This window comes from Scyliorhinus torazame, chromosome 2 (assembly GCF_047496885.1).
Source record: "Scyliorhinus torazame isolate Kashiwa2021f chromosome 2, sScyTor2.1, whole genome shotgun sequence".
Classification (NCBI taxonomy): domain Eukaryota; kingdom Metazoa; phylum Chordata; class Chondrichthyes; order Carcharhiniformes; family Scyliorhinidae; genus Scyliorhinus; species Scyliorhinus torazame.
In genome coordinates this window covers 209,706,890-209,732,783 of record NC_092708.1, presented here as the reverse complement: position 1 = coordinate 209,732,783, position 25,894 = coordinate 209,706,890, and the positions used below count along the sequence as shown (strand labels likewise).

The 25,894-nt window shown below is 48.8% G+C and overlaps 2 protein-coding genes across 3 annotated transcripts in view; one reads left to right on the top strand and one right to left on the bottom strand.

Moving 5' to 3' along the window:
• The window catches only part of LOC140395470 (zinc finger protein Helios-like), a 419,920-nt gene extending 396,635 nt beyond the window's left edge, over nucleotides 1-23,285 (bottom strand). Inside the window, exon 1 of the mRNA XM_072483282.1 lies at nucleotides 22,963-23,285. The gene's annotated coding sequence lies outside the window, so the exon portion shown is untranslated. The remainder of the gene's footprint in view (nucleotides 1-22,962) is intronic.
• Nucleotides 23,286-23,376: 91 nt separating this feature from the next.
• The window catches only part of spag16 (sperm associated antigen 16), a 1,374,442-nt gene continuing 1,371,924 nt past the window's right edge, over nucleotides 23,377-25,894 (top strand). The window contains exon 1 of one of the 2 annotated variants that reach the window (XM_072483243.1): nucleotides 23,377-23,504. In XM_072483243.1, the coding sequence (XP_072339344.1) occupies nucleotides 23,411-23,504 (94 nt within the window). In that variant the 5' untranslated portion in view covers nucleotides 23,377-23,410. The remainder of the gene's footprint in view (nucleotides 23,505-25,894) is intronic. The other variant, XM_072483236.1, reaches the window with a different exon arrangement.

The window sequence follows — 25,894 nt, the reverse complement described above, 5'->3', positions numbered from 1 at the left end:
GCGCCCGCACATGCTTCCGAAGCAGGATGGGTCCGGGTGTCACTAGCCAGGTTGGGTGCGAGGTATCGGAGGAGGTCTTCCTGGGGAAAACAAGGAGATGTTCATGAGGTGTCTGATTTGTGGCACAAGTGCCGCGGGACAGGACATCAGGAGGCTCATTTAGCTTCCCCGGACGGTACAAGATCTCATGGTTGAAGGTGGAGAGTTCTATCCTCCACCGCAAGATCTTGTCGTTTTTTATCTTGCCCCGCTGTGCATTATCGAACATGACGGCAACCGACCATTGGTCCGTGAGGAGAGCGAATCTCCTGCCGGCCAGGTAATGCCTCCAATGTCTCACAGCTTCTACTATGGCATGTGCCTCTTTTTCGACCGAGGAATGGCGAATTTTGGAAGCATGGAGGGTACGGGAGAAGAAAGCCACGGGCCGGCCCGCCAAGTTGAGGGTGGCCGCCAGAGCTACGTCGGACGCATCGCTCTCGACCTGGAAGGGGAGGGACTCGTCGATGGCCTTGGCAATGTCTGCTTTGATGGGGCTGAAGACCTGGCGGGCCTCCATCGACAGGGGGAAGGTTGTGGACTGGATTAGGGGTCGGGTTTTGTCTGCGTAGTTGGGGACCCACTGCGCGTAATGGCTGAAAAACCCGAGGCAGCGCTTCAGGGCCTTGGGGCAGTGAGGGAGGGGGAACTCCATACGGGGGCGCATGCGTTCGGGGCCGGGGCCTATAACTCCATTTCGCACTACATAGCCTACAATGGCTAGACGGTCGGTGCTAAACACGCATTTATCCTTATTGTATGTCATGTTAAGGATTTTCACGGTCTGGAGGAATTTGCGGAGGTTGGTGTCGTGGTCCTGCTGGTCATGGCCGCAGATGGTGACGTTATCCAGATACGGGAACGACGCGCATAAGCCGTACCGGTCAACCATTCGGTCCATCTCTCGCTGGAAGACCGAGACCCCATTAGTGACACCAAAGGGAACCCTTAAAAATTGATAGAGCCGCCCATCTGCTTCGAAGGCAGTGTACTTGCGGTCACTATTACGGAGGGGTAGCTGGTGGTAGGCGGACTTGAAATCCACCGTGGAGAAAACCTTGTATTGTGCGATCCTGTTTACCAGGTCGGCTATACGGGGGAAGAGGGTACGCGTCCAGTTGCGTAAACCTGTTGATGGTCTGGCTGTAGTCAATGACCATCCTATGCTTCTCCCCGGTCTTTGCCACCAGTACTTGAGCTCTCCAGGGACTGTTGCTCGCTTCGATGACCCCTTCCCGCAGCAGCCTTTGGACCTCTGACCTGATGAAGGTCTGGTCCTGGTCACCGTACCGCCTGCTCCTGGTGGCGACGGGTTTGCAATCTGGGGTGAGGTTCGCAAACAGGGAAGGCAGGTCGACCTTAAGGGTCGCGAGGCTGCAGACGGTAAGAGGAGGTATAGGGCCGCTGAATTTAAAGGTCAGGCTTTGCAAATGCAATTGGAAGTCCAGCCCCAGGAGGGTAGCCGCGCAGAGGTGCGGCAGGACATACAGGCGGAAATTGTTGAATTTCCTGCCTTGGACAGTGAGGTTCGCTAGGCAGAACCCCTTCATCTCCACCGAGTGTGACCCGGAGGCCAGGGAGATCCTTTGGTTTACAGGGTGGGTTACAAGTGAACAGCGCCTTACCGTGTCGGGGTGAACAAAGCTTTCCGTGCTCCGAGAGTCAATCAGACAAGACGTCTCGTGGCCATTGATGAAGACCGTCGTTGTAGCTGTTGCTAGTGTCTGGGTCGACTTTGGTCCAGTGCCACCGAGGCCAGATGAAGCAGTTGTGAGTTCTGATCGGTCAGCGTGTAGTCGGCCGTGCTGGGGGCCTGGGGCCCCATCCAAGATGGCGTCACCCATGGGTCGCACATGGTGTCCGGGGATGAACAAGATGGCGGCGGAGATGGACAAAATGGCGGCGCCCACCCGTCCAGCGTGGTGTCCGGGGGGCAAGATGGCCGCGCCCGTGGGTCGCACGTGGCCCTAGGATAGGGGGGTGGCGGTGAGCACTGGCCGGTCGGGGCCTGAAGGGGGGGTTGGCGCGGCGGTCCGGAGTCGCTGGAGACCGTGGCCATGGCGCGGGCCTGGCAGACCCCCACAAAGTGGCCCTTCTTGCCGCAGCGTTTGCAGGCGGCGGTGCGGGCCGGGCAGCGCGGGCGGGGATGATTCGCCTGCCCGCAGAAGAAATAGCGGGGCCCAGCAACGTTAGCGGGCCATCTCGTAGTGCAGGCCTGCGGGGTCAGGGGGAAGGTCTGTGGGGCTGCCGCTGCGGGGTGCCACGCAGCCCAGGGGGCCGCCGCACGGTCGGGCGCATAGGACTGCGCGTTTTTGTATGCAACGTCCATGGACCCTGCCATGGCCCGTGCCTCTCTAAGCCCCAGGGTGTCCCGTTCTAGGAGTCTTTGGCGGATATCTGAGGAGCTCATACCTGCTACGAAAGCATCCCTGATTAAAAGTTCCATGTGCTCGCTCCCCGAAACTTGCGGGCAGCCACAGTTTCGGCCCAGCACCAGTAGCGCCCGGTAGAAATCTTCCAATGATTCCCCGGGGCTTTGCCGTCTCGTAGCAAGCAGGTGATGTGCGTAGACCTGATTTACAGGGCGGATATAATGTCCTTCCCACAGTTCGATCGCGGCATCATAGTTCTCTGCCTCCTCGATAAGGGTGTAGATCCCAGGGCTGATCCTTGAGCGCAGGAGATGCATTTTCTGTCCTTCTGAGGGGGTGCCTCCGGCTGTCTCCAGGTAGCCTTTAAAGCACGCCAGCCAGTGTTTAAATATTGTAGCCGAGTTCTCCGCGTGGGGGCTGAGTTGAAGGCACTCCGGTTTGATCCGGAGATCCATCCTTCCAGCTTAAATCTAGTAGATTAAATTGATGCGCGATCAAAACACTTAAGACGAAGTGATTTCATAACTGAAGGCTTTAATCTACTAGAACTTGTTCCCCAACAGCTTCGGTACAGAAAGTGAAGGCTGCTGGGACGGCACCATCTCTTATACTTCACCTGTCAGGGCGGACCTACTTAACACAGCCAATGGTCAACTCCTGGGTCTAACCAATGGTCATCAGCCTCTTAGGTACCGCAATACCTGGTACTACCACACTCACTATTCACCTTAATCATTAACGTTGGCTCGTCATATGGACCTTTAGACACCAGGGGCAGTTCTCGTAGTCAATCCTGGTGACCCTCCCTGTCCCAGGGATCCTGGACCGAATAGTTGAAATGAAAATCGCTTATTGTCACAAGTAGGCTTCAAATGAAGTTACTGTGAAAAGCCCCTAGTCGCCACATTCCAGCGCCTGTTCGGGGAGGCTGGTACGGGAATTGAACCGAGCTGCTGGCCTGCCTTAGTCTGCTTTAAAAGCCAGCGATTTAGCCCACTGTGCTAAATCAGTCCCTGCGGGCAGCCTGGAATGTGTCTTCTCCTAGGCCCCCTTTGTTTAAATTTCCCTCAACCCCTTTGTGGTTGGTGGTGTGGGTTTGGGGGAAACTAGGCGTATTCTTCCATTTCCTTTCCCAAAAGTCCAGTAGTTCGTTCAAACAGGACTGTATTTCTATTCTTAGAATCCCTACTTCCTCCTTCTCAGAGCATGGAAACTACGTTAGGGATTCTTGCCTCCAGCCCAGACAGATTAATTTAAAGGCAGATCCTAAATCAGGTCGCAGACCGTTGACAATGGCACTAATAGTGGGCCCTTCTGATGCGGGTTTAATTAGCCCAGAGTATTGTTCCATGAGTTCCTCTACCCTTTGGGCATAATCCTGGACGTTTTTGTCCTTTCTCTGTGTAGCCTCCATTATCTTGGACCAATTTGTCTTTTTGGGGAAGGTTTTCTGAAGGGCCTTATAACAATCTGTCCAAAAGTTAACAGATGACTTTGTGGTTGGTCCTGCATTTGGGTTCTCTCAATGGGTTTTAACCAGCCTTTTAGCCAAGCCTTAATGAGTATTTCTCCATCTAAAATGCTATGTTCATGACAGAGAACAATTGTTTTAAGTTGGTCCAGTGCTTTCTCTAATTCCGTCTCAGGGTTTTCCATTTCCTCAACCATAAGCCTCAACTCTGCATTTGTCCATGGTCTATGCGCGGGCATTGGTTGGCCATCTGGGCAAATATCGTAGGGGCATTTGCAGTCCACACTGTGTATCCAACCTCATGGTGCTGGATGGTAATGGTTCCTGCCTGCCTTCTGCTCCGTTTGGCCCGCTTGTTAGTAAGCTAGTATTGTCTGACGGGGAGGGGTGGCGGCGGCAATACTGGGAGACTTTCCTCAACTACGGGCAGTTGGGGCAGTGGCGGTGGGGGCAGCGGCGGCGGGGGCAGCGGCGGCGGGGGCAGCATGTATGGTGGTGGGACTTCTAACCACATTTGCTGCATTTCTTGCTCATTGCTACTTGACTATTGCGGCACAGTGACTCGGCGCTGAGCCATCTGTCCTGGAAATTTGTGACCCTTTTTGTCCTTATTCGGGGTTGCCTTATGGGCTGGCTTCTACTCTTTTTTTCTCTGCTTCTTTCTGCCTCTCTCTTCCAATCCCCAAATGCTGACCAATTTACCTTTTTGTTTCCTTTACGCCCTGGGTCTAGGCATGAAATTCTTTCTAAGTTAAATGACCAGTCGGGCAGGAATGGCCTATTCCCCCCTTTTGTCCATTTTACCCAATTTTTTAAATGGCCTACAGATGACTGGCCACAATTCTGGAGCATGAAACAAGCTGGTGTGCCCTTTGGTGGTGCTTTACTTGCTCCGATCCCATTCTTTCAACCTGGGGTGATAGGTAGTTTAAACTCTGTTTTCACTATCCCTTAGTCCAGGCTGTTTCAGTTTACAGGAGTTACAACAGTTCTTAAACATACATACAACTTGCAAATACTTATGCTTTCACTAATTATACGATCAATTCTCAGTCTATGTTGTTCGCCATTATAGATCGAGTCCTTACTTATACAATTCTAACTTATCTAAACTTATGGCCGAATCCTACTTGGGTGTCTCTGACAACCCTCAGTACAAATGCTGCCAACTTTGAATGTGGTCCCAACACGTGTTGCAGTATGCAAGGTTGCCCACGGCAGAGCCTTTTACCTTTTAAATTTTTCTCTTTTTCATGCCCTCGACGTGTAGGCTGTCTGCGACAAAGCCTTTTACCCTTTTAACTGTGGAGTTACTTTCAGGACCTGTGTTTTCAAAAACCCTGCTCTCTTGTTTTAATCTGCAAGAGAAAATGTTTCCAAAAAGTAACCAGGTCCTGGAGTACAGAGTCTTACTGATCGCAGTATCTGGGCCAGCTGGAGTGGAATGTGTTTGCCTAGGCAACCGCTGGGAAAATCCCAAAGTATAAAATAATACTTGTGGCCACTTAGGTTTTTCCCCTCAGCCGTCCACCAAGCACTTACCTTCGCCCGCTCCTACTGGGGTCAGAATAAGCGATCTTGGTGGAACCTCCAAATTACTGTTGAAATCTTTAACATCCGAGTAAGACTTTTTGACTAAAAGAGCGTAACAAATAACAACACAGTTAATGCTTTAACAAATTTTACTTGAACAAGGAGAGCGAAACCTGCACCAGCAAAGGTCGCAGCCAGGCCCACTCTGACGAACATGAGGGAAGTAAAGATACTTATACGAAAAGAATCCCATCCCCCCCCCCCAATTAAACTCCTGACAATGTAATCAATTTACAGGGGGGTCGTCTGTCTTCCTGAATTAATGAGGTAGCTAAAGCAATTTACAATGAGACACTGTAAGACTTTATGTCAAGTATCCCATGATGCTTCAGACGGCCATGTTAGGTTCCACAAGCCCAATATGCATGGGAGGGACCCAGAGGGGGAGGCTCGTGACAGCCCAAGCTGTACAAGCGTTGCTGGTCTTTTGAGTAGATGACAGACAGCACGTGCCGAAGGAGGCTCCGGCTCAACAAGGAGACGGTGCGGCACCTGTGCCATGTCCTTGAGGGCTTGGCACCATGTGGAGGAGGAGGATACCCACTTTCGGTGGCCGTCAAAGTTACTGCAGCCCTAAACCTTTACGTCTCAGGATCATTCCAGGGCTCGATGGGACTTGTGGGGCATCTCAATAACTACAACCCACAAGGATGCCCTGTTTGCCCGGGCAGCTGACTATATAAACTTTGACATAGACCAAGCCCAACAAGATACCTGGGCAGCAGGATTCTCCACCATCGACAGGATGCCCAGGTCCAGGAGATAATAAAAGGCACGCATGTCATCTTGCACTCCCAAGGCAGTCAGGGAGTGCCCTCCATCAACAGAAAGGGGTTCCACTCCCTGAACAGCGTGTGTGACTATTAGAGGAGGATCATGCATGTCTGTGCACCTTCCCACGGAGTGTGCACGACAGCTACATCCTGGGGCAGTTGGACATCCCCGGTGTCTTCAAGGACCACCCCAGGATGGTCAATTGGTTCTTGGGGAATAAGGAGTACCCGCTTAAGACCTGGCTAATGATGCCAGTATGGAGGCCAGTTACCAATGCGGAGATCCAATCCAATGGGAGGCCCATGCGGCCACGCGGGATGTCATTGAGTGGTGCATCGGACTGCTCAAAATGTGGTTCCGATGCTCTGATGCTCTCCAGTACACCTCCCAGAGAGTTGCCCTCTTTGTGGTGGTCTGCTGTGCCCTCCACAATTTTGCATAGCAGTGGGGCAACGTGCTGGAGGAGGAGGAATATGTAGCCACCTAGTAGGAGGTGCCGGATCAGGAGGGGCTGGAAGACGAGCCCAGAAAGGACCCGGAAGACCAGCTGGAGGATGGAGGACAGGCAGCAGCTGCAAGAGTCCTGCAAGCCCGGAGAGCTAGACGGCCCTCATCCTCGCCTGCTTCGATCATCATCCCGCTGCCCCGCCCCCCTCGGTAACCGCAATGTCTAGGGAGATTGGGCATGGGATGGGCGCTGGACCCGCCTCGTGAACGAAAGTGCCGGAGGCATCATATTGGTCGAGGTGCAGCTATTTTAATGGGTTTCAGAGTGTCCACCACTGCCACACTCTTCCCGTGCCGTTCCATTCTCCCCGCCCCTTCAGCATATTCTCCCCCCCATTACTCCCTACCTACTCCATTTCACCCCTCTTCCCCTACCCTCCCCCAGTGCGCTCTCAGGTTCCTCTGGGTGCTTAGCCTTCAGTGCACTACTGCTGCATCAAGGCCCAGAGGCTCAGCATCTGACTGGTGCCCAGCTGGGTCTTGGGATCAAACAGACCTCAAGACTGCTGTCTCGCCTGGACGTTCCTGCCTCCACCTGATGTGCAACAGCAACTGTGTGGTGCTCACCAGATTGTGCCCCAGAAGCCTATTCACAACCGTTGCTCAACCATATGTGTCTCTCTGTGCTGGTGGAGGGTGATGGCAGCTGTGTTGCAACTATTGTGGTGGCAACCTCGGAGTTCTGCTCTGATGTGTTCTCATGGGAGGCGGCGGGGGGAGCACTCCGGATGGGCCTACGTGTTGGCTGGAGGTCCTGCGGGAGAATGAACACGTGGTCAGTGGGAGGGATTGGTAAGTCTGTAAGGCATTAACAACTCATGTTTGATAGGTCATCTCGGTGGCGGCCAGTGGATCTACACCTCTATGATGTGCGCCGACCTCTACGTTGGTGACCGATCTGTCCTTGGCCACCCCGTAACCTCCATGGCCTATTCCTCATAGGGGGTGAGGACGCTGGGCCCTCTCCCGCTGATGGTGGGCCAACTTCTCCTGCGGTGACGCAAGGGCATTGTTAGCCACAAGCGTGGTTGCTCCCGGGGGGGGGGGGGGTGGGGGGAGGGGGGATGGAGTCCAGGGCAAACTCATCCGAGTGGCCCTGTGGAAGTCGTTGACCTTCTTGCGGTACTGGGTGCTGGTCGTCCTGATCACGTTCCCCGAGCTGACGGCAGCTGGCACTTCCTCACACACAGTGGTGGCTGCCCTGTGGTTGACCTCCTGGACCATTGGGCGAACAGGATATCCCATCTGGCCTCCACCGTGTTCAACAACCATCCCAGGTCGGCGTCAAAGCGTGGGGCTGGTCTCAATAGCTGTGAGCGGAGTGGGGTTGGCTGTGCGGAAGTGGTTTAAGTGCTGCTGTCACTTGTTAACGGCGGCTGGCAAACCATGATTTGCGACGTGAATCTCGTGGGGCCTTGTTAATTGGATTAATTAATGTTTTATAACGGTGACGTCTTCGCCGGACCGAGCACTGGGGAACTCGCGGTATTTACCGCTCGTTATTACACTTGGAAACTGTTCCATTAAATCGCATCCTGAGTTCTTACGACAAAATCCATCCATAAGTATCGCAAGTGCCCTCTTCCTCTGACCCTGTGAGCGAAAGAACCCTCTCCATGAGAGATGTTGACGGCGCCACGGGGAATGTCAGGAAAATCTGTTTCGCAAAGTTGTGAACTTGAAGATACTTAAATGAATCTGAATGAGCCCAAACATTTCCGTCAATTCTTCTAAACTGGCAAACTGCCCCTCCAGGAACAAATTGCATACTCTCTCCAGCCCCTTCCTTTCCCATCCCCCAAACATGGCTCTAACAGATGGTTAGCAGAGATGGGAGCCAGCTTCGATACTGACCTTAATTTAAAATAGTCGAAATTGAAAGTACCCCAAGCTCGTAGTATTGATGTGGACACTAGCCAAGGGAGCCTTGTACAACAGGCGTGTCCAAGACAAACTTGGGCCCCAACCCAAACCTCTCCAAAACCGCAAAAAGATACCCCCATCTACCCTAACAAATGTCTTTACGGTGTCTAATGAAATGATTACCTCTGGATCAGGCCCCTCAGGTGGGGAAACAACTAGATTGAGCAATTGTCACACATTGGACGACAATTGCCGGCCTTTGACAAATCCCTTCTCATCTTCCCCAATCACCTGAAGATATGGTTCCAACCTCATAGCACCTTGGCCAATATCTTGGCATCCAGGGCAGCACGGCGGTGCAGTGATTAGCATTGTTGCCTCACAGCACCGAGGTCCCAGGTTCGATCCGGGCTCTGGGTCACTGTCCGTGTGGAGTTTGCACATTCTCCCCGTGTCTGCGTGGGTTTCACCCCCACAACCCAAAGATGTGCTGGTTAGATGGATTGGCCACGCTAAATTGCCCCATATTTGGAAAAAATGAATTGGGTACTCTAAATTTAAAAAATGAATAAATATATAAAAATATCTTGGCATCCACGCTAAGTAATGAAATAGGGTAGTACGACCCGCATGCCACAGGTTCCTTGTCCTTTCTCAATAGAAGAGAAATGGATGCCTGCATCAGATTCACATATAAGGAGCCCTATGTTACAGAGTCTTTAAACATCTCTACCAATAATGGAACCAGCTGCCCAGCAAACCTCTTGTAAAACGCCACTGGGAACCCGTCTGGCCCCGGGGCCTTACCTGTTTGCACCCCCCCCCCCCTGGCTCCGACCTAAATAGGTTCTCATAAAAAGTTTAAAACGTTTCAATAACTTTGTCCGAAGCGGACAGCAGCCCACCACTCAAGTCTCTGACCTGGATAATCTCCCAGGAGGATGCCTGCCACCTCAACTGGCAAGCCAAGACATGACTGGCATTCTCCCCATATTGAAAAGTAAACCCTCTTGAAAGCCGCAACTGGTGCACCACCTATTTTACTTGCGAGGAGCTCTAGGGTTGGATCATTTGAATATCTGCGGTCCACTTCCGTAATGTCATACACCAATGTTTTGGGGTTCCTCTCTAGCCTCCCTATCCTTATGTGCTTCGTACAATATGATCTCCCCTCTAATCACTACTTTTAGAGCCTCCCATAGAATGGAGGGCAAGACTGACCCATTCCCATTAAACCCCACGTACTCATCTATAGCCCTCGATATCCATCCACAAAACCCAATGTCTGCTAGTAACCCCACATCCAGCCTCCATGCTGGCTGCTGAGCCAAATCTACCTCCAATACCAAATTCACTAAATGTGGAACATGGTCTGAGATGTCTATAGCCAAGTACTCAGCTTTCCTCACCCCAGGGTGAAGAGCCCTTCTAATCATAAAAAAAAACTACCTTAGAATATAGGTTATGTAATGGGGAGAAAAAAAATGAAAATTCCTTACTCCCATGGTGTATAAAACACCATGCATCTGCTCCGCTGTCTCCTTCATAAATGCCAATAACACCTTTGCCACCCATGAAGAGGCCAATGACTTTGGCCTAGGCCGGTCAAGTTTCAGGATCAAAACACAATTTAAATCCCCCCCCCCCGAATCAAAATCTGGTATTGTGGCCAGCAATTTCCTCAAATGTTTCATCGTCCCAATTTGGGGAATACACATTTACCAGCACCACTAGCTTAGCTTCCAGTGTTCCAGTGACTACCACATACCTCCCTCCCTGATCCGCCACAACTCTTCTGGCTAGAAAATGGATCTTCTTGGATAATTAAGATTGCCACCCCTGGGCCCTGCTTTCAAAGTCCAAGTAGAACACCGGGTTCACCCAGGCCTTTTGGAGCATAGTCTGATCTTTCACCCACAGGTGAGTCTCCTGCAAAAGCACAATATTGGCCCTTAAATTCTTCAGACAAGAGAAAACTCTTGATTGTTTCATCGGGTTCCCCCAGCCCTCTCCATTCTTAGTGACTAGTCTGACCGGGGGTCTCTTACACAACCCCCCCCTGTTGCTAATTTGAGTTCTCTCATTATTTGGCTCCGAATATGGCGGTCAATATGGTCGCCTTTCTTAGTTCTAATTACGTTTTGCTCTAGAGTTGCCAGGTATCTTTCGATACCGCCACAGGGTTCAAACCGAATACTGATCAAAGACTCGATACACCAGTTAGTTAGTTCAAAGTCAAATGCTTATTTATTTACACACACAGTTAAATATACTCCCGCACAAATACTACAGACTAAACTATCAATACTGCTAAAGCCTATACTTAGCTTTGGGCGCCCACTCAGCCAGAGGAACAACGGCCGTTGTTCGGTTCTGAGGCTGCTGGTGTTGAAGTGGTGAAGGGGAACAGCTAAGATAGTCTGCCTGGTAGCATGCGTTGACCTTGGACTTACTTGTTCTGGTGCAGCTGTTGGGCAGGTATCTCCTCGGTGAGAGCCGGAGCCAAGAGAACGATTCTCTCTTGGGGGATCCTTCTTATGCCCAAAGGGGCTTTGTGCGCTTTTGGATGGGCCTTGAACTTGGCCCCAATTAATTGGGCCGTTTCTCGATCGTTCCTATCGATTTCCTCCAATAAAGGGGTGGGTGCCCTGATGGCTGGGCAGAAGGGGGCAGCACGGTACCATTGTGGATAGCACAATTGCTTCACAGCTCCAGGGTCCCAGGTTCGATTCCGGCTTGGGTCACTGTCTGTGTGGAGTCTGCACATCCTCCCCGTGTGTGCGTGGGTTTCCTCCGGGTGCTCTGGTTTCTTCCCACAGTCCAAAGATGTGCAGGTTAGGTGGATTGGCCATGATAAATTGTCCTGAGTGTCCAAAATTGCCCTTAGTGCTGGGTGGGGTTACTGGGTTATGGGGATAGGGTGGAGGTGTTGACCTTGAGTAGGGTGCTCTTTCCAAGAGCCGGTGCAGACTCGATGGGCCAAATGGCCTCCTTCTGCACTGTAAATTCTATGATAATCCTCTGGTAGCATGTTCCAGACACCCACAACAGTCTGCATGAAAAAAACGTTCCCCCTCTCACCTTGAACCTGTGCCCCCTTGTAATTGACACTTTCACCCTTGGAAAAAGTCTCCGGCTATCCACCCTGTTTATGCCTCTCATAATTTTGTAGACCTCTATCAGGTCTCCCCTCAGCCTCTGTCTTTCCAGTGAAAACAATCCTAGTTTATTCAACCTCTCCTCATAGCCAACAGCCTCGAGACCAGGCAACATCCCGGTGAACGTTCTTTGCACTATCTCCAAAGCTACCACGTCCTTCTGATAATGTGGTGACCAGAACTGCATGCAGTACTCCAAATGCGGCCTTACCAAGGTTTTATATAGCTGCAACATGATTTCCCAACTCCTGTATTAAATGCCCCTTGGCCACCTGTGTTGCCACTTTTAGGGAACTGTAGACCTGCACGCCCAGATCCTTCTGTATGTTAATGTTCCTAAGGGTTCTGCCATTTACAATATAATTTATACCTAGATTTGATCCTCCAAAATGCATTACCTTGCATTTGTCCGGATTAAACACAATGTCATTTCTGTGCGCAAGTCTCCTATCTATCTATATCCTGTTGGATGCTCTAACGATCCTCGGCACTATCAGCAACTCCGCCAATCTTCGTGTCATCCGCAAACTTACTAATCAGACCACCCACATTTTCCTTCAGATAATTTATATATACACTATAAACAACAGAGATCCCAGCACTGATCCCCGAGGAACATCACTAACTACAGATCTCCATTCTGAAAAACACCCCTCCATTTCTACTCTGTCTTCTATAACCAAAACAGTTCTGTATCCATCTAGCCATTCTGCCCTGGATCCCATGTGATTTTAGTTTTTGTACCATAGTGGAACATCCTCAAACAATCCCTTCCCATCGGCACCCATTAAAGTCCCATTCAAACCCTTTCAATTAAGTCCCATGCCTCTGTCTCCTCAGATGTCTCAAAAAAATTATCTTTCAAGTTATACATAAAACTCTCAACGTCACCAGGTACACCATTCCAAAATACACTCCCCTTATATAATCGCTCCAACTTTGCCTTGTTAAAGGCTGCATGCCTCTTTGTTAGCTGTGCCTGGGCACCTTGATAAATTTGTGTCCTTCCCACCTCACATTTTGGTTCTCTTTGGCCCATTTCAGGATCCACTCCTTCTTCTGGAAGCTGTGAAAATGAATTATCACCGCCTGTGGTAGCTCATTCGCTCAAGGCCTCTGCTGGAGTGTTCGGTGGGCCTTGTTCAGCTCAGGAGGGAAATCTGCACATTTCTCCTCCCCACACTCCCCAACAACTTCCCAACAGCCTTTTTGGCAGCTTTCGGCATCCTTTTGTCCGATACAATTAGATGGGTCGGGTTTGTCCATCAATTTCCTCTGGGAACTGGGCAAAAAGAACCAAAACAACAAGGCCCTTGGCGGGAGCTACCATATGTGTGACCTTTTCCTATATGCCCTCACTGAAAGTCCTGAATTGGTTTGTTGACAAGAGTTTACACTGACAGACAACTCAATGGAAGCAAATAATCCTATTTCTACCTTTGTTACAGAACACCCTTCATTATGTGGACATGTTTCATCACAAGTATAGATTCGAAAACAATTGCTCCTATAATGATGATTTTAAGGGGTCTGAGCCATTGCTGAGCCATGTCATAACTACCTTGCAGACCTCTCGCTGGAATCATTTCAGCTTATTAGCTCAGTTGGTTGGACGGCTGGTTCATGATGCGGAGCAATGCCATGAGTGTGGGTTTAACTCCTGTACCAGCTGAGGTTATTAATGAAGCTCCAACTTCTGGTGGCAGCCATGAGGAGAGCGGTCACGCGAAAGGTGGCTCTTATCCAAGAACATCGACAAGGCCTTTTAACCCCAAAAAGCGGGCACCAAAAGCACAGATACCCCTAAAATTAACCCCCATTGACCACACTTTCATCTAAAATGGGAAAAAAATCAGCTGCCCATCCGAAAAGCAAGCAGAGACAAGGGGAAGGACACATAATTTTCGAACAGGGAGGCACACAATGAGGCGAGGGTCAACCCCACAGACTTCCCAGGGCCGACATGGGCGCTGATCGAACAAATTAAGTACTTTAATCACCTCCGAACTCCAGAGACACAGGGACGAGAAGAAAAAAAGACCTCATGGTGGCCTTCAAGGCAGCAGTGATGGTCACAATGGCCCCATAGAGTGAGGCAATAGAGGCAATGAACAAAATGGAAAAGAAGCTAGAGGCCCAGATGTCGGCAACACAGGACCTCGAATAAGCCGCTGCGGATCAAGGGGACCGGTTCGCGACACTCGAGGCCATAGTGGCGAGGTCAAGACCCAGAAGGGATTGAAGGGTAAGGTCGAAGACCAAGAAACTGGTTGTGTTGACAAAGCGTGGGCTGCCAGAGTGGACAGAGTGGAGAGACCCCATAAAATACATCGCAGAGATGCTCGGGAAGCTGGTCGGCAAAGAGGGCATCACCAAGCCCTCAGAGATAGACCGCACCCACAGGTAGCTCCAGCAGTGGTCAGGGCTGGGGAATCACCGCAGGACATAATTGTAAAGCTCCACAAAAAGTAGGATAAAGAGTGGATTCTGAGGCGGGGGAAGAGCACGAGGGGGGTATGAGTGGGAAGGACATCCCATCTGCTCGTACCAGGACATTGGTTCAGATCTGGCCAAGTGCCGGGCAGAATTCAACGTGGCCAAATCCGCCCTTTACAACAGTGGAGTGCATTTTGGCATGCTCTATCCTGCTAAACTATGGATCATGTACCAGGGCAAAGAATTATACTTTGACATCACGGAGAAGGCCAACGGGTTTGTCCAGAAAAATGGACTGGTCATGCAACAATAGAGGACAATGGCCTGAACGCGGGCTGTAAGGAGCTGAGGGGGCCTGGGACAACCACATGCAGGGGCGTGGAAGGCAGGGGCAGGGGGAGGGGGGGGGGGGGGTGGGGGGAAAGAGAGGTAGACAGTGTAAAATCTGGGAAACCAACTGTTAGGGGAACTGCTACACTAACGAACAAGCTGGTGTACGGAGGTACAGCGAGGGAGGAGGCTGCGGCGCACTTCCCCGGAGGGAGAGGGCGCCTAGCAGAAGAGGGGGAAAAAAAACAGAATTTCAGGGAAACGATGGGCAAGAAAGGGGAGGACAAGGAGGGGAGAGCACAATGATAGGGGGGTACAGGGGGAGAAACAGGGGAGTAGGGGAAGGGAGGGGAGGGCAGAGCCCTGATTGCAACAGAAGGGCCAGGCCCAATGCCCCCCCCATGAAGGCTGGATACAGCTCTCCTCACCAGTCGGGAATTCTGCATGAAGATATCCCAAGCCATCGACAGTTATGTAATCTGCAACCAAAACAGAGGTCTCAATCTCCACGTTTTGGGAGGCACTGAAGGTTGAAATCATAACGCATAGGGCCCTTAGGAAAACTAAAGAAAGGGCAGCCAAGCAGCAGCTGATCGACCCCATACCGGAGGTGGATCGGTGGTACGCCACGGCCCGAACCAGAGAGAAATTTGATCTGCTCGCCACAGGAAAGGCAGTCCATCAGCTCCGCCAGGCACAAGGGGCCTTCTACAAGTATGGACCAGTCGCGCACTAGCTAGAAAACAAGCTGCCGCAAAAGAGATAGTGCAGGTTAGGGACAGAAACGGTAGGATGGTGGCAGACCCGAATGAGGTGAACAACGCCGTTGCAAACTTTTACCAAGGCCTGTACACCACCGAACACCTGGAGCGGGACTTGGAGATTAAGCAAATCCTCAATAGACTTGACATACCAGTGGTGGGGAGGACAGGAAACAGGGGCTGGGCGAAATTGTGAAATGTATTCATTCCATGCTGTCAGGGAAAGCACCTGGACCGGAAGGCTCCCTGCAGACCTTTACAAAAGATTTGCAGCAGCACAGGCCCAGCACTTGCAGGAAATGTTCAACGATTCACTGTCGAAGAGAGCCCTGCCGCCCATACTGGCCCAGGCCCCATCTCACTGATCCCGAAAAGGGACAAAGACCAGACAGAGTGTGGATCGTACAGACCTATCTCTCTCTTTAACACTAATGCAAAATTTCTGGCGAAAGCGCCGGTTAAACATCTGGAAAGCTGACTGTCATAAATGATCGCGGAAGATCAGACTGCGTTTGTCAAGGACAGACAGCTAACAGTGAACATCAGATGCCTGCCAGATGTAATAACGACCCCCATCTGGGGAGGGGACACCAGAGGGAACAATGCCAAGACAGAAGGGATCTCACATGCAGCAGATAAGAGACGGGGAAGGAGGCCATTAGCTGTAGGGAGGCGAGGGGACGACACAGACTACCCCCACACATGGAAGACCAGGGAGGAGGATTTACCTAGCCTCCCTCGAGAACACAATATGGGAACAAGACTCGCACCCCCAACCCCCCTGTCAGATGAGTGCACATATAAATTAAATCAAGTGTTCTGACAGACTGTAAATAGGGATGTAAATAACGCAATGGGAGCACAGGAACCTGGGTCTCAGGCAAAGTGACAACCATTTGTACAGCTGTATACGTAACTATTGCTGCCTAATTTTGTCATTTATGTATTTGCCAATGATGCTGTTTTGTTATACATATACATCTTTTTACTAAATATTAAAATCCCCAAAAAAATATTTTTCAAAAAAATCAATGGAGGCACCACCTTTTCAAACTTGCCCTCGCCTGAGGTGTGGTGACCCTTAGGTTAAATCACCACCACTCAGCTGTCAAAGGGGAGAAAAGCCTCTGTGGTGACATTTACCTACCCAGTGCAACTCACAGTCTTGATATGCAATGGACAATGTTGATTGACTTTTTCATTGGTTGCTTTGTTACTTTTTGTTTAGATATTTGGGGGTCAAAGAAATAAGATATGTTCAGTGAGCACATGATAACTACAATTACCTGCGGCATACTGAATTGGTTGATGGAATTCCTTTTTTCGGTCTTCATAAGTTGAGGTGGTGACTCAAGGGCAGTTGGATACAGAGTGCTAAATCTCCTGGTTCAGCGAACCCCTGATCAGTTAGTGAAACTCTAATATCGGCATCACAAAGAGCTCACAAAACCCGTATTATATGAAACACAGGGTGGCACAGTGGTTAGCTGAGACCCCATTTGGAGTTGTGTGAGCAATTCTGGGCCCCATATCTAAGGAAGCATGTGCAGGCCTTGGAAAGGGTCCAGAAGGGGTTCACAAGAATGATCCCTGGAATGAAGAGCTTGTCATATGAGGAACAGTTGAGGATTCCGGGTCTGTACTCATTGGAGCTTAGAAGGATTGAGGAGAGATCTTTTTGAAACTTACAGGCCTGGATAGAGTGAACGTGGAGAGGAGGTTTCCATATGTGTGAAAAACTAGAACCAGAGGACACCATCTCAGAATAAAGGGACAATCTTTTAAAACAGAGATGAGGAGGAATTTCTTCAGCCAGAGGGTGGTGAATCTGTGGAACTCTTTGCCACAGAAGGATGTGGAGGCCAAATAATTGAGTGGCTTTAAGACAAAGATAGATAAGTTCTTGATTAATAAGGGGTTCAGGGGTTATGGGGAGAAGGCAGGAGAATGGGGATGAGAAAAATATCAGCCATGATTGAATGGTGGAGCAGACTTGATGGGCTGAGTGGCCTAATTCTGCTCCTATGTCTTATGGCCTCATGGCGCCGAGGACCCAGGTTCAATCCCTGCCCTGGGTCACTGTCCTTGTGGAGTTTTCTCATTCTCCCAGTGTCTGCTTGGGTCTCACCTCCACAACCCAAAAAGATGTGCAGGGTAGGTGAATTGGCTGTGCTAAATTGCCTCTTAGTTGGAAAAAAAGAATTGGACACTCTAAATTTAACAAGAAATTATATGAAACATGCACCTTTTGATGGAAGTGGTCTCATAATGGGGTAGCAGAACTTGGACATAACTAATGATGAAGGAGCTTCAGTGAGAAAACAGGTATGGTGAGATGAGCCTTGCATTACAATATGAGTAGGGGTAGACGAGTGGAGTTTGTAAAATGGAGGGAAATCATTATAATGCCATTAAATCAAGCTTGTCACTGAATGAAAAGTTGGAAAAGCATTTAGCACTACTTTCTAATGCTGGATCTGAATCTGCCCCAATAAACTTTGTTTCCTTTTACAATATATATTATCTTACAAATTACCCACATTTAAATCGATCCACCCTATCCTTGATAATACTTCCACCAGTATTATCATAAAGATAAATTTTAAAGTTCGCATCAGGCTAGAAATTAAACATGTCCTGTCATCGTTTTCATTGGCTTATTATTCTTTCGTTGTTACTATTAATTGTAATTGCAAGCTATGTAGTCAAATTTTGAAACAGGAGCAAGTTCCTTTATTTTTCTGAATGTATAATTTGCTATTTGGTTAAAAAAGGTTTCAAAAAACCACTTCCACCTCGATAGTCCATTACAGAGACGGAGGTTTGACATTTAAAAACATACAGTAGCAGAAAACTAATTGCGATCATTAACTGGATACATGAAAAGTTTTAACCACTCCGCTTCAGGCGCCCACGCAATTAATCAATGGGGTGCATCGAAGAATGGGGAAAGCTCAGTGTTACAATACCGTGAGAGAAATAAAGTACAGCATCGAGTTCACAGTAAACGTTGAACATTATCGTTATCAGTTAACTAATCTACACATTGAAAGACAGGAAACTTGTAGGTGGAAAAAACCCTTCAAACTTCATGAGGAGAAGTAAGGTTCGTATTGGTCAAAGCTTCATACCATTATTGTGTGATGAACTTAGATGGTCACAGTTGTTGGATTTTATTTACTATTTTACGCACATAAAGTAATTCAATATTCGCCATTGAAAACTACCAGATAGCAAATCCTGCACCCAAAAAACATTTTCTGGCTATCATTTCGTATTGACAAATGTCTGTCAGGCGGCTTGCGACTGACTGTGACTCATTCTTTGATCCGGGATTCAGATAAAATTAAAAGCGGTCAAACGTGCTTGCTGGAATCAGCGATGCAGTCTAAACGGAGTCCGCTTAACCTTTAGAGAAAATCTCTGCATCTATTTTGAGATATATCTATCTGAAATATCAACCAGCTTTGTATTTGAACTTAAATACATATGATTGCATTTTAAGAAAACAATATACATCAGTAATTCGAACTTCAGACTGCAACATTTTAGATTTTATCGAAAACAACTTTTTTTTAAAATGAAAGTAAACGATGAACCAAATAAAATTGCAGTGGGATTTGATTTAGCGGAAAAACGTTAGGATGTGCAAAGTCAATAGAGAACACTGCCCCATTGTGGATTGAGAGTGTTATTTTTGTTATCTTATTACAAACTGGGGTTTGAAACTACGGCATATATTTAGTTTTAATTCCCGCTGACTAAAATTGATAATTGATAACGAATTTTATTTGAACATTTGCAATGGATTAATATCCAGTTTTGAACGGCTGCACGTTTCGTACGTGAGGGTTGGGGTATGACCACACAAAAACTGGTGGTGTGGCAAATAGTGGGGAGTAAAGTCTCAGATTATAGGACGGTATAAATGGACTGGTTAGCTTGGCAGAACATTGACAAATAGACTATAAATCCTGAAAAGTGCGCGATAATCCTCCCAAAATGTAAGGGAATATACAATAAATGATAGGACTCTGGGAAGAAGAGGGATCTTGGTGTGCACGTCCATAGATCCCCGAAGACAGCGAGACAGGTAGATAAGGTTGTTAAGAGGGTATATGGGACACTTGCCTTTATTAATCGAAGTCTTACAACACCAGGTTAAAGTCCAACAGGTTTGTTTCGATGTCACTAGCTTTCGGAGCGCTGCTCCTTCCTCAGGTGAATGAAGAGGTATGTTCCAGAAACACATATATAGACAGATTCAAAGATGCCAAACAATGCTTGGAATGCGACTGTTAGCAGGTGATTAAATCTTTACAGATCCAGAGATGGGGTAACCCCAGGTTAAAGAGGTGTGAACTGTATCAAGCCAGGACAGTTGGTAGGATTTCGCAGGTCAGATGGTGGGGGATGAATGTAATGCAACATGAATCCCAGGTCCCGGTTGAGGCCGCATTCATGTGTGCGGAACTTGGCTATAAGTTTCTGCTCGGCGATTCTGCGTTGTCGCGCGTCCTGAAGGCCGCCTTGGAGAACGCTTACCCGGAGATCAGAGGTTGAATGCCCTTGACTGCTGAAGTGTTCCCCGACTGGAAGGGAACATTCCTGCCTGGTGATTGTTGCGCGATGTCCGTTCATTCGTTGTTGCAGCATCTGCATGGTCTCGCCAATGTACCACGCTTCGGGACATCCTTTCCTGCAGCGTATGAGGTAGACAACGTTGGCCGAGTCGCACGAGCATGTACCGCGTACCTGGTGGGTGGTGTTCTCACGTGTAATAGCGGTATCCATGTCGATGATCTGGCACGTCTTGCAGAGATTGCCATGGCAGGGTTGTGTGGTGTTGTGGTCACTGTTCTGAAGACTGGGTAGTTTGCTGCAAACAATGGTTTGTTTGAGGTTGCGCGGTTGTTTGAAGGCAAGTAGTGGGGGTGTGGGGATGACCTTGGCAAGATGTTCATCGCCATCAATGACGTGTTGAAGGCTGTGAAGAAGATGACGTAGTTTCTCCGCTCCGGGGAAGTACTGGACGACGAAGGGTATTCTGTCGGTTGTGTCCCATGTTTGTCTTCTGAGGAGGTCGGTGCGGTTTTTCGCTGTGGCGCGTTGGAACTGTCGATCGACTGTTGGATTGACAGTTCCAACGCACCACAGCGAAAAACCACACCGACCTCCTCAGAAGACAAACATGGGACACAACCGACAGAATACCCTTCGTCGTCCAGTACTTCCCCGGAGCGGAGAAACTACGTCATCTTCTTCACAGCCTTCAACACGTCATTGATGGCGATGAACATCTTGCCAAGGTCATCCCCACACCCCCACTACTTGCCTTCAAACAACCGCGCAACCTCAAACAAACCAGTCTCTCTTGATGGCTGAAATGCTCAAGCCTAGGCAACATTTCATCGGCACCCTCTCTAGTGCAATCACTGTCTTCCTACAGTGTGGTGATTAGCACACAGTACACCAGCTGTGGCCTAACCAGCATTTTATACAGCTCCATTAAAACCTGCTCTTATATTCTATGCCTCGATTAATAAAGATGTGGAGATGCCGGCGTTGGACTGGACTGGTGGTTTGCAGCAAACTACCCAGTCTTCAGAACAGTGACCACGACACCACACAACCCTGCCATGGCAATCTCTGCAAGACGTGCCAGATCATCGACATGGATATCACTATTACACGTGAGAACACCACCCACCAGGTACGCGGTACATACTCATGTGACTCGGCCAACATTGTCTACCTCATACGCTGCAGGAAAGGATGTCCCGAAGTGTGGTACATTGGCGAGACCATGCAGATGCTGCGACAACGAATGAACGGACATCGCGCAACACTCACCAGGCAGGAATGTTCCCTTCCAGTCGGGGAACACTTCAGCAGTCAAGGGCATTCAGCCTCTGATCTCCGGGTAAGCATTCTCCAAGGCGGCCTTCAGGACGCGTGACAACGCAGAATCGTCGAGCAGAAACGTACAGCCAAGTTCCGCACACATGAGTGCGGCCTCAACTGGGACCTGGGATTCATGTCGCATTACATTCACCCCCCACCATCTGGCCTGCGAAATCCTACCAACTGTCCTGGCTTGATACAATTCACACCTCTTTAACCTGGGGTTACCCCATCTCTGGATCTGTAAAGATTTAATCAGCTGCTAATGGTCGCATTCAAAGCATTGTTTGGCATCTTTGAATTTGTCTATATATGTGTTTCTGGAACATACCTCTTCATTCACCTGAGGAAGGAGCAGCGCTCCGAAAGCTAGTGAAATCTAAACAAACCTGTTGGACTTTAACCTGGTGTTGTAAGACTTCGTACTGTGCTCACCCCAGTCCAACGCCGGCATCTCCACATCTTTATTAATCGAGGCATAGAATATAAGAGCAGATTATGATGGAGCTGTATAAAACGCTGGTTAGGCCACAGCTGGTGTACTGTGTGCTAATCACCACACTATAGGAAGACAGTGATTGCTCTAGAGAGGGTGCCGATGACATGTTGCCTAGGCTTGAGCATTTCAGCCATCAAGAGAGACTGGATAGGCTGGGCTGTTTTCCTTGGAGCACAGAAGGCCAGAAGGAGGACCTGATTGAGGTATATAAAACTATGAGGAGCATAGATAGGGTGGGTAGGAAGGAACTTTTTCCCTCAGCAGAGGGATCAATTACCAGATAGCATAGATTTAAGGTAAGGGGCAGAAGGTTTAGGGTGGATTTGAACAAAAGCTGTTTCACCCAGAGGGTGGTGAGAATCTAGAACTCACTGTCTGAAAGGTCGGTGGAGACGGGAACCCATACAACATTTAATAAGCAGTTGAAACTCCATATCAAAAAAAACTAGGGACCAAGTGCTGGAAAATGGATACAATATAGTTGCTTGATGGCCAGTATGGACATGATGGGGCGAACAACAGCCTCTCTTTCTGTGTTGTAGAGACCACCTTATGACCCCTGCTTTCAAGGGTCCAAGGTCCAGAAAGTAAATAGAGGAAGAGGGTCGGAACACATCCTTCTCCTTCTTCGGATGGTCGTTTCCTACACACGTTTTACAGAATGGGCCAGGTGTCCAAAGTTCACGGGAAAACTGGAAACTCATAGTAATCAATGGCAGCACTGGCTGTGCTGATATTTTAAGCTTTGATCAAGAATCAGCCGGACTCGAAACGTTAGCTCCGTTCTCTCGTTACAGATGCAATCAGACCTGCTGAGATTGTCCAGCATTTTCTGTTTTTCGTGCTCATATTTTGTTGCTTTTTTAACACAATAACGCGTGTTTTGGATGCCGACTTTAAAATGCTTCCCGTAACTTTTACCTTTTGTCAACTTTTGTCAACAACGACAGCCTGCAGGTGGGGTGGGGGTGGGAGTGACTGAACGGCACGTTTGTCTGGTTGGATGTCTTTCATTTGAATGTAAACAAAGCCGTCGTCCACCTGATCGTTGTGTGGGCGAACAAATCGAGGTGAATCTCGCGTCTTTCCTTCAAACTCCTGCTTGGCGGGACGGGGCTGAACGTGGACGGACGCCGCTGACGAGACCTCCCCCAACACACACAGCCTCTCCAGGCCGAGACAATAAACAGAAAATGGTTTAAACAAAAAAAAACAACCACCACGAAACGAATGAAGCAGTTTCAGCATCTCTTACCTTCCTGAATCTTAAAGTTGCATTGCCTCGGCTGGAGCGGCGAACATCATCAACCCGCGCCCCTGAATGCACCACAAACCTCACCGTTGTCTTTAATTTGTGTTTTCTTTTGAAAAAAATAACACCTTAATCCTTTATTAAAGTGATTTTCTTCTCTCTCTCGCTCTTTCAGCCCTTAAAAGAGACGGGTTGTAACTGGACATATCAAAATAAATAAATAAACGCGTTCAGCAGAAATTGGCCATTTTATACCTAGGACGAGAATTTGTATTTGTTTTCTTTCCCCGAAAACTTCAGTTTGCCAAAGACTGTTTTTTTAAAAAGATGTAAGAACTGGATCCCCACCGGGAGGGGGAAAGGTCTCTTCTTTCAGCAGTCAAAGCGCGGTTTCCATAGCAACCGGACGCCCACCGCCAGCGAACTCGCGCGAGAGCGGCCGGTGGCGTCAATGGCAACGGGCACGCGAGCAACCGGCGGCGACCAACAACAACCACCAGCCATGTCGGAGGAGCAGCAGGAGGACGGCACTTTCTACCTGCAGCGTATCCTTTGAACAGAGGACTTCTGACGGTGTGGGAGGAGAAAGGGGAGCTTTTTAACGTATAAAATAAATTTACGCGCGTATTTCTTCCCCCCCCCCCCCTTCTTTATGAAGCGTCAACAGTCAACATGATGCTCTTTTACCTCAAATCTTTCAACCCCTAGCTGTGAAATGTACTCGAGTGAGTGAATGTGTGTTTAGGTAGAGGGGGGGGGGGGGGGGGGGCTCGCGCGACAGTCAGCTGACGAGCCCCGCGTGTTCAAACGGTTTGTCGCCGTTGGAACGCAAATCCGTTAAGGATTGTGCGCGTGACCCGAATTGGGGTGGTGCTGATTGCAGATCTGCATTCCAGTGACTGGCCTGTTACCCTTCCTCCTCCACCATGCATTTCTGTCATTAACCCCCATTCTTTCACCATCAACACCGCCACACACCCACAAACGCGGTTCATAATCCGGGGCCAGTAACCAGAATGTCACACTTTCATTAACTCTATCATTAACCCATTGTAAGAAGTCTTACAACACCAGGTTAAAGTCCAACAAGTTTGTTTCGAATCACTAGCTTTCAGAGTTGCAGTGCCTTCCTCAGGATTGACCTGGGGAAGGAGCAGTGCTCTGAAAGCTAGTGATTCGAAACAAACGTGTTGGACTTTAATCTGGTGTTGTAAGACTTATTACAGTGCTCCCCCCAGTCCAACGCCAGCATATCCACATCATGATTAACCCATTGGGCCATTATCGTGCAAGGTTGAGTTACTGCGTCTTGGCTGTGCTGGGTGATGTAAGCTGGAGCTGAGCCCATGGTCCCCAGCAGCAGTCAGCAACTTCGGTAGAGGAACTGGAGTTGCAGGGGTCAAGCTCCTTGGGTTAAGAGGTTGAGTGGAGTGGTGGTTTGATGTGGAGATGCCGGTGTTGGACTGGGGCGGGCACAATAAGAAGTCTTACAATACCAGGTTAAATTGGAGATTTGATTGAGGTCCCATTCTTGAGAGCAGACAGAAAGTGTTATCATTGGAGTAGAAGGGTTAAGAACCAGAAAGCATATATTGGAGTATCCCTGTAGTGTAGAAGGAGGTTATTCGGCCCATCGAGCCTGCACCCAAGTATACGAGTCTGCACCAAAAGAGCACCCTACCTAGGTGCACTCCTCCCTCCATCCTGCCCTAGCCCCATTACCCCACAACCTAATCTGCACATTCTTGGACACTTAGAGGCCATTTTAGCATAGCCAATCTACCTAACCTGCACATCTTTGGACTTTGGGAGGAAACCGGAGCACCTGGAGGAAGCTCACGCAGACACTGGGAGAACGTGCAAACTCCACATAGACAGTCACCCAAGGCCAGAATGGAACCCGGGGTCCCTGGCGCTGTGATGCAGAAGTGCCAACCACTATGCCACTGTGCTGCCCTAACAGTTTTAAAGTGATTGGCAAAAGTACCAAAGGCAAAATTAGAAAAAAACTCTTTATCCAGTGAGCAGTTATTATCTCCAATACACTGATTGCAAGGATGGTGGTGGCAGATTTGGTTATGGTTTTCAAAAGAGATTGGATCAGCACTTCAAGGGAAATCATTTGCTGGACTAGAGGGCGAGGACAGGGGATTGGGACTTGTTAAATTGCCCTTGCTGAAAGCTGGCATAGGTTAAATAGCCTTCTGTGCTGTAACTTCTAGAAAATTGGAAAGATGGGGGCGATTGTCCCTTCAATTTCATATGTTGCTGCGTATATGTTGGCAAGTAGGAAAATAAATGGCCACAAATAGTACACTTAACAACGATGGTGTTGAGTTAAGGCATTCAAGAGGGCATTAGATGATTACTTGAATAGAAGCAATATGCAGGGGTATGGGCAAAAGGCAGGGGAATGGCACTAGGTTTTAATGCCCGTTTGGGGAGCTGGTGCAGACACGATGGGCCAAATAGCCTCCTGTACCATAACAATTCTGTGATTCTGTGCAGTTTGCTGTATTGTGACATGATAAAAGAATGATAATGAAAAAAATGGACAATATGAGGACAATTTATGCCACATTTTGAATAAAATCATAACTGTGATGGGGGAACTTGGTACCAGTATCTATACCCCAAGGGGTGGGTATGAATTTGGTCAAAGCTGGAGACTTTCTTCAAGGCTGCCATTAGCACAGTATCACTCGAGTGGCTGCTTGGAGATGTGGGGCAATTGATACTCTTATTATTTTTCCTCCTTGTGGAGAATTACATTTTTTCACCATGATAGCACAGTTGTTATTATGAACTCACTATGTAACTGCAGCTACATGCATGCATATTACATTTCTGCTATGGAGTTCATTTTCAAGTTCACGATGCCACTCTGTCACCCATGCAACAAACCTTTCCTGTCATGCCATGTGTGCTTTGCCTG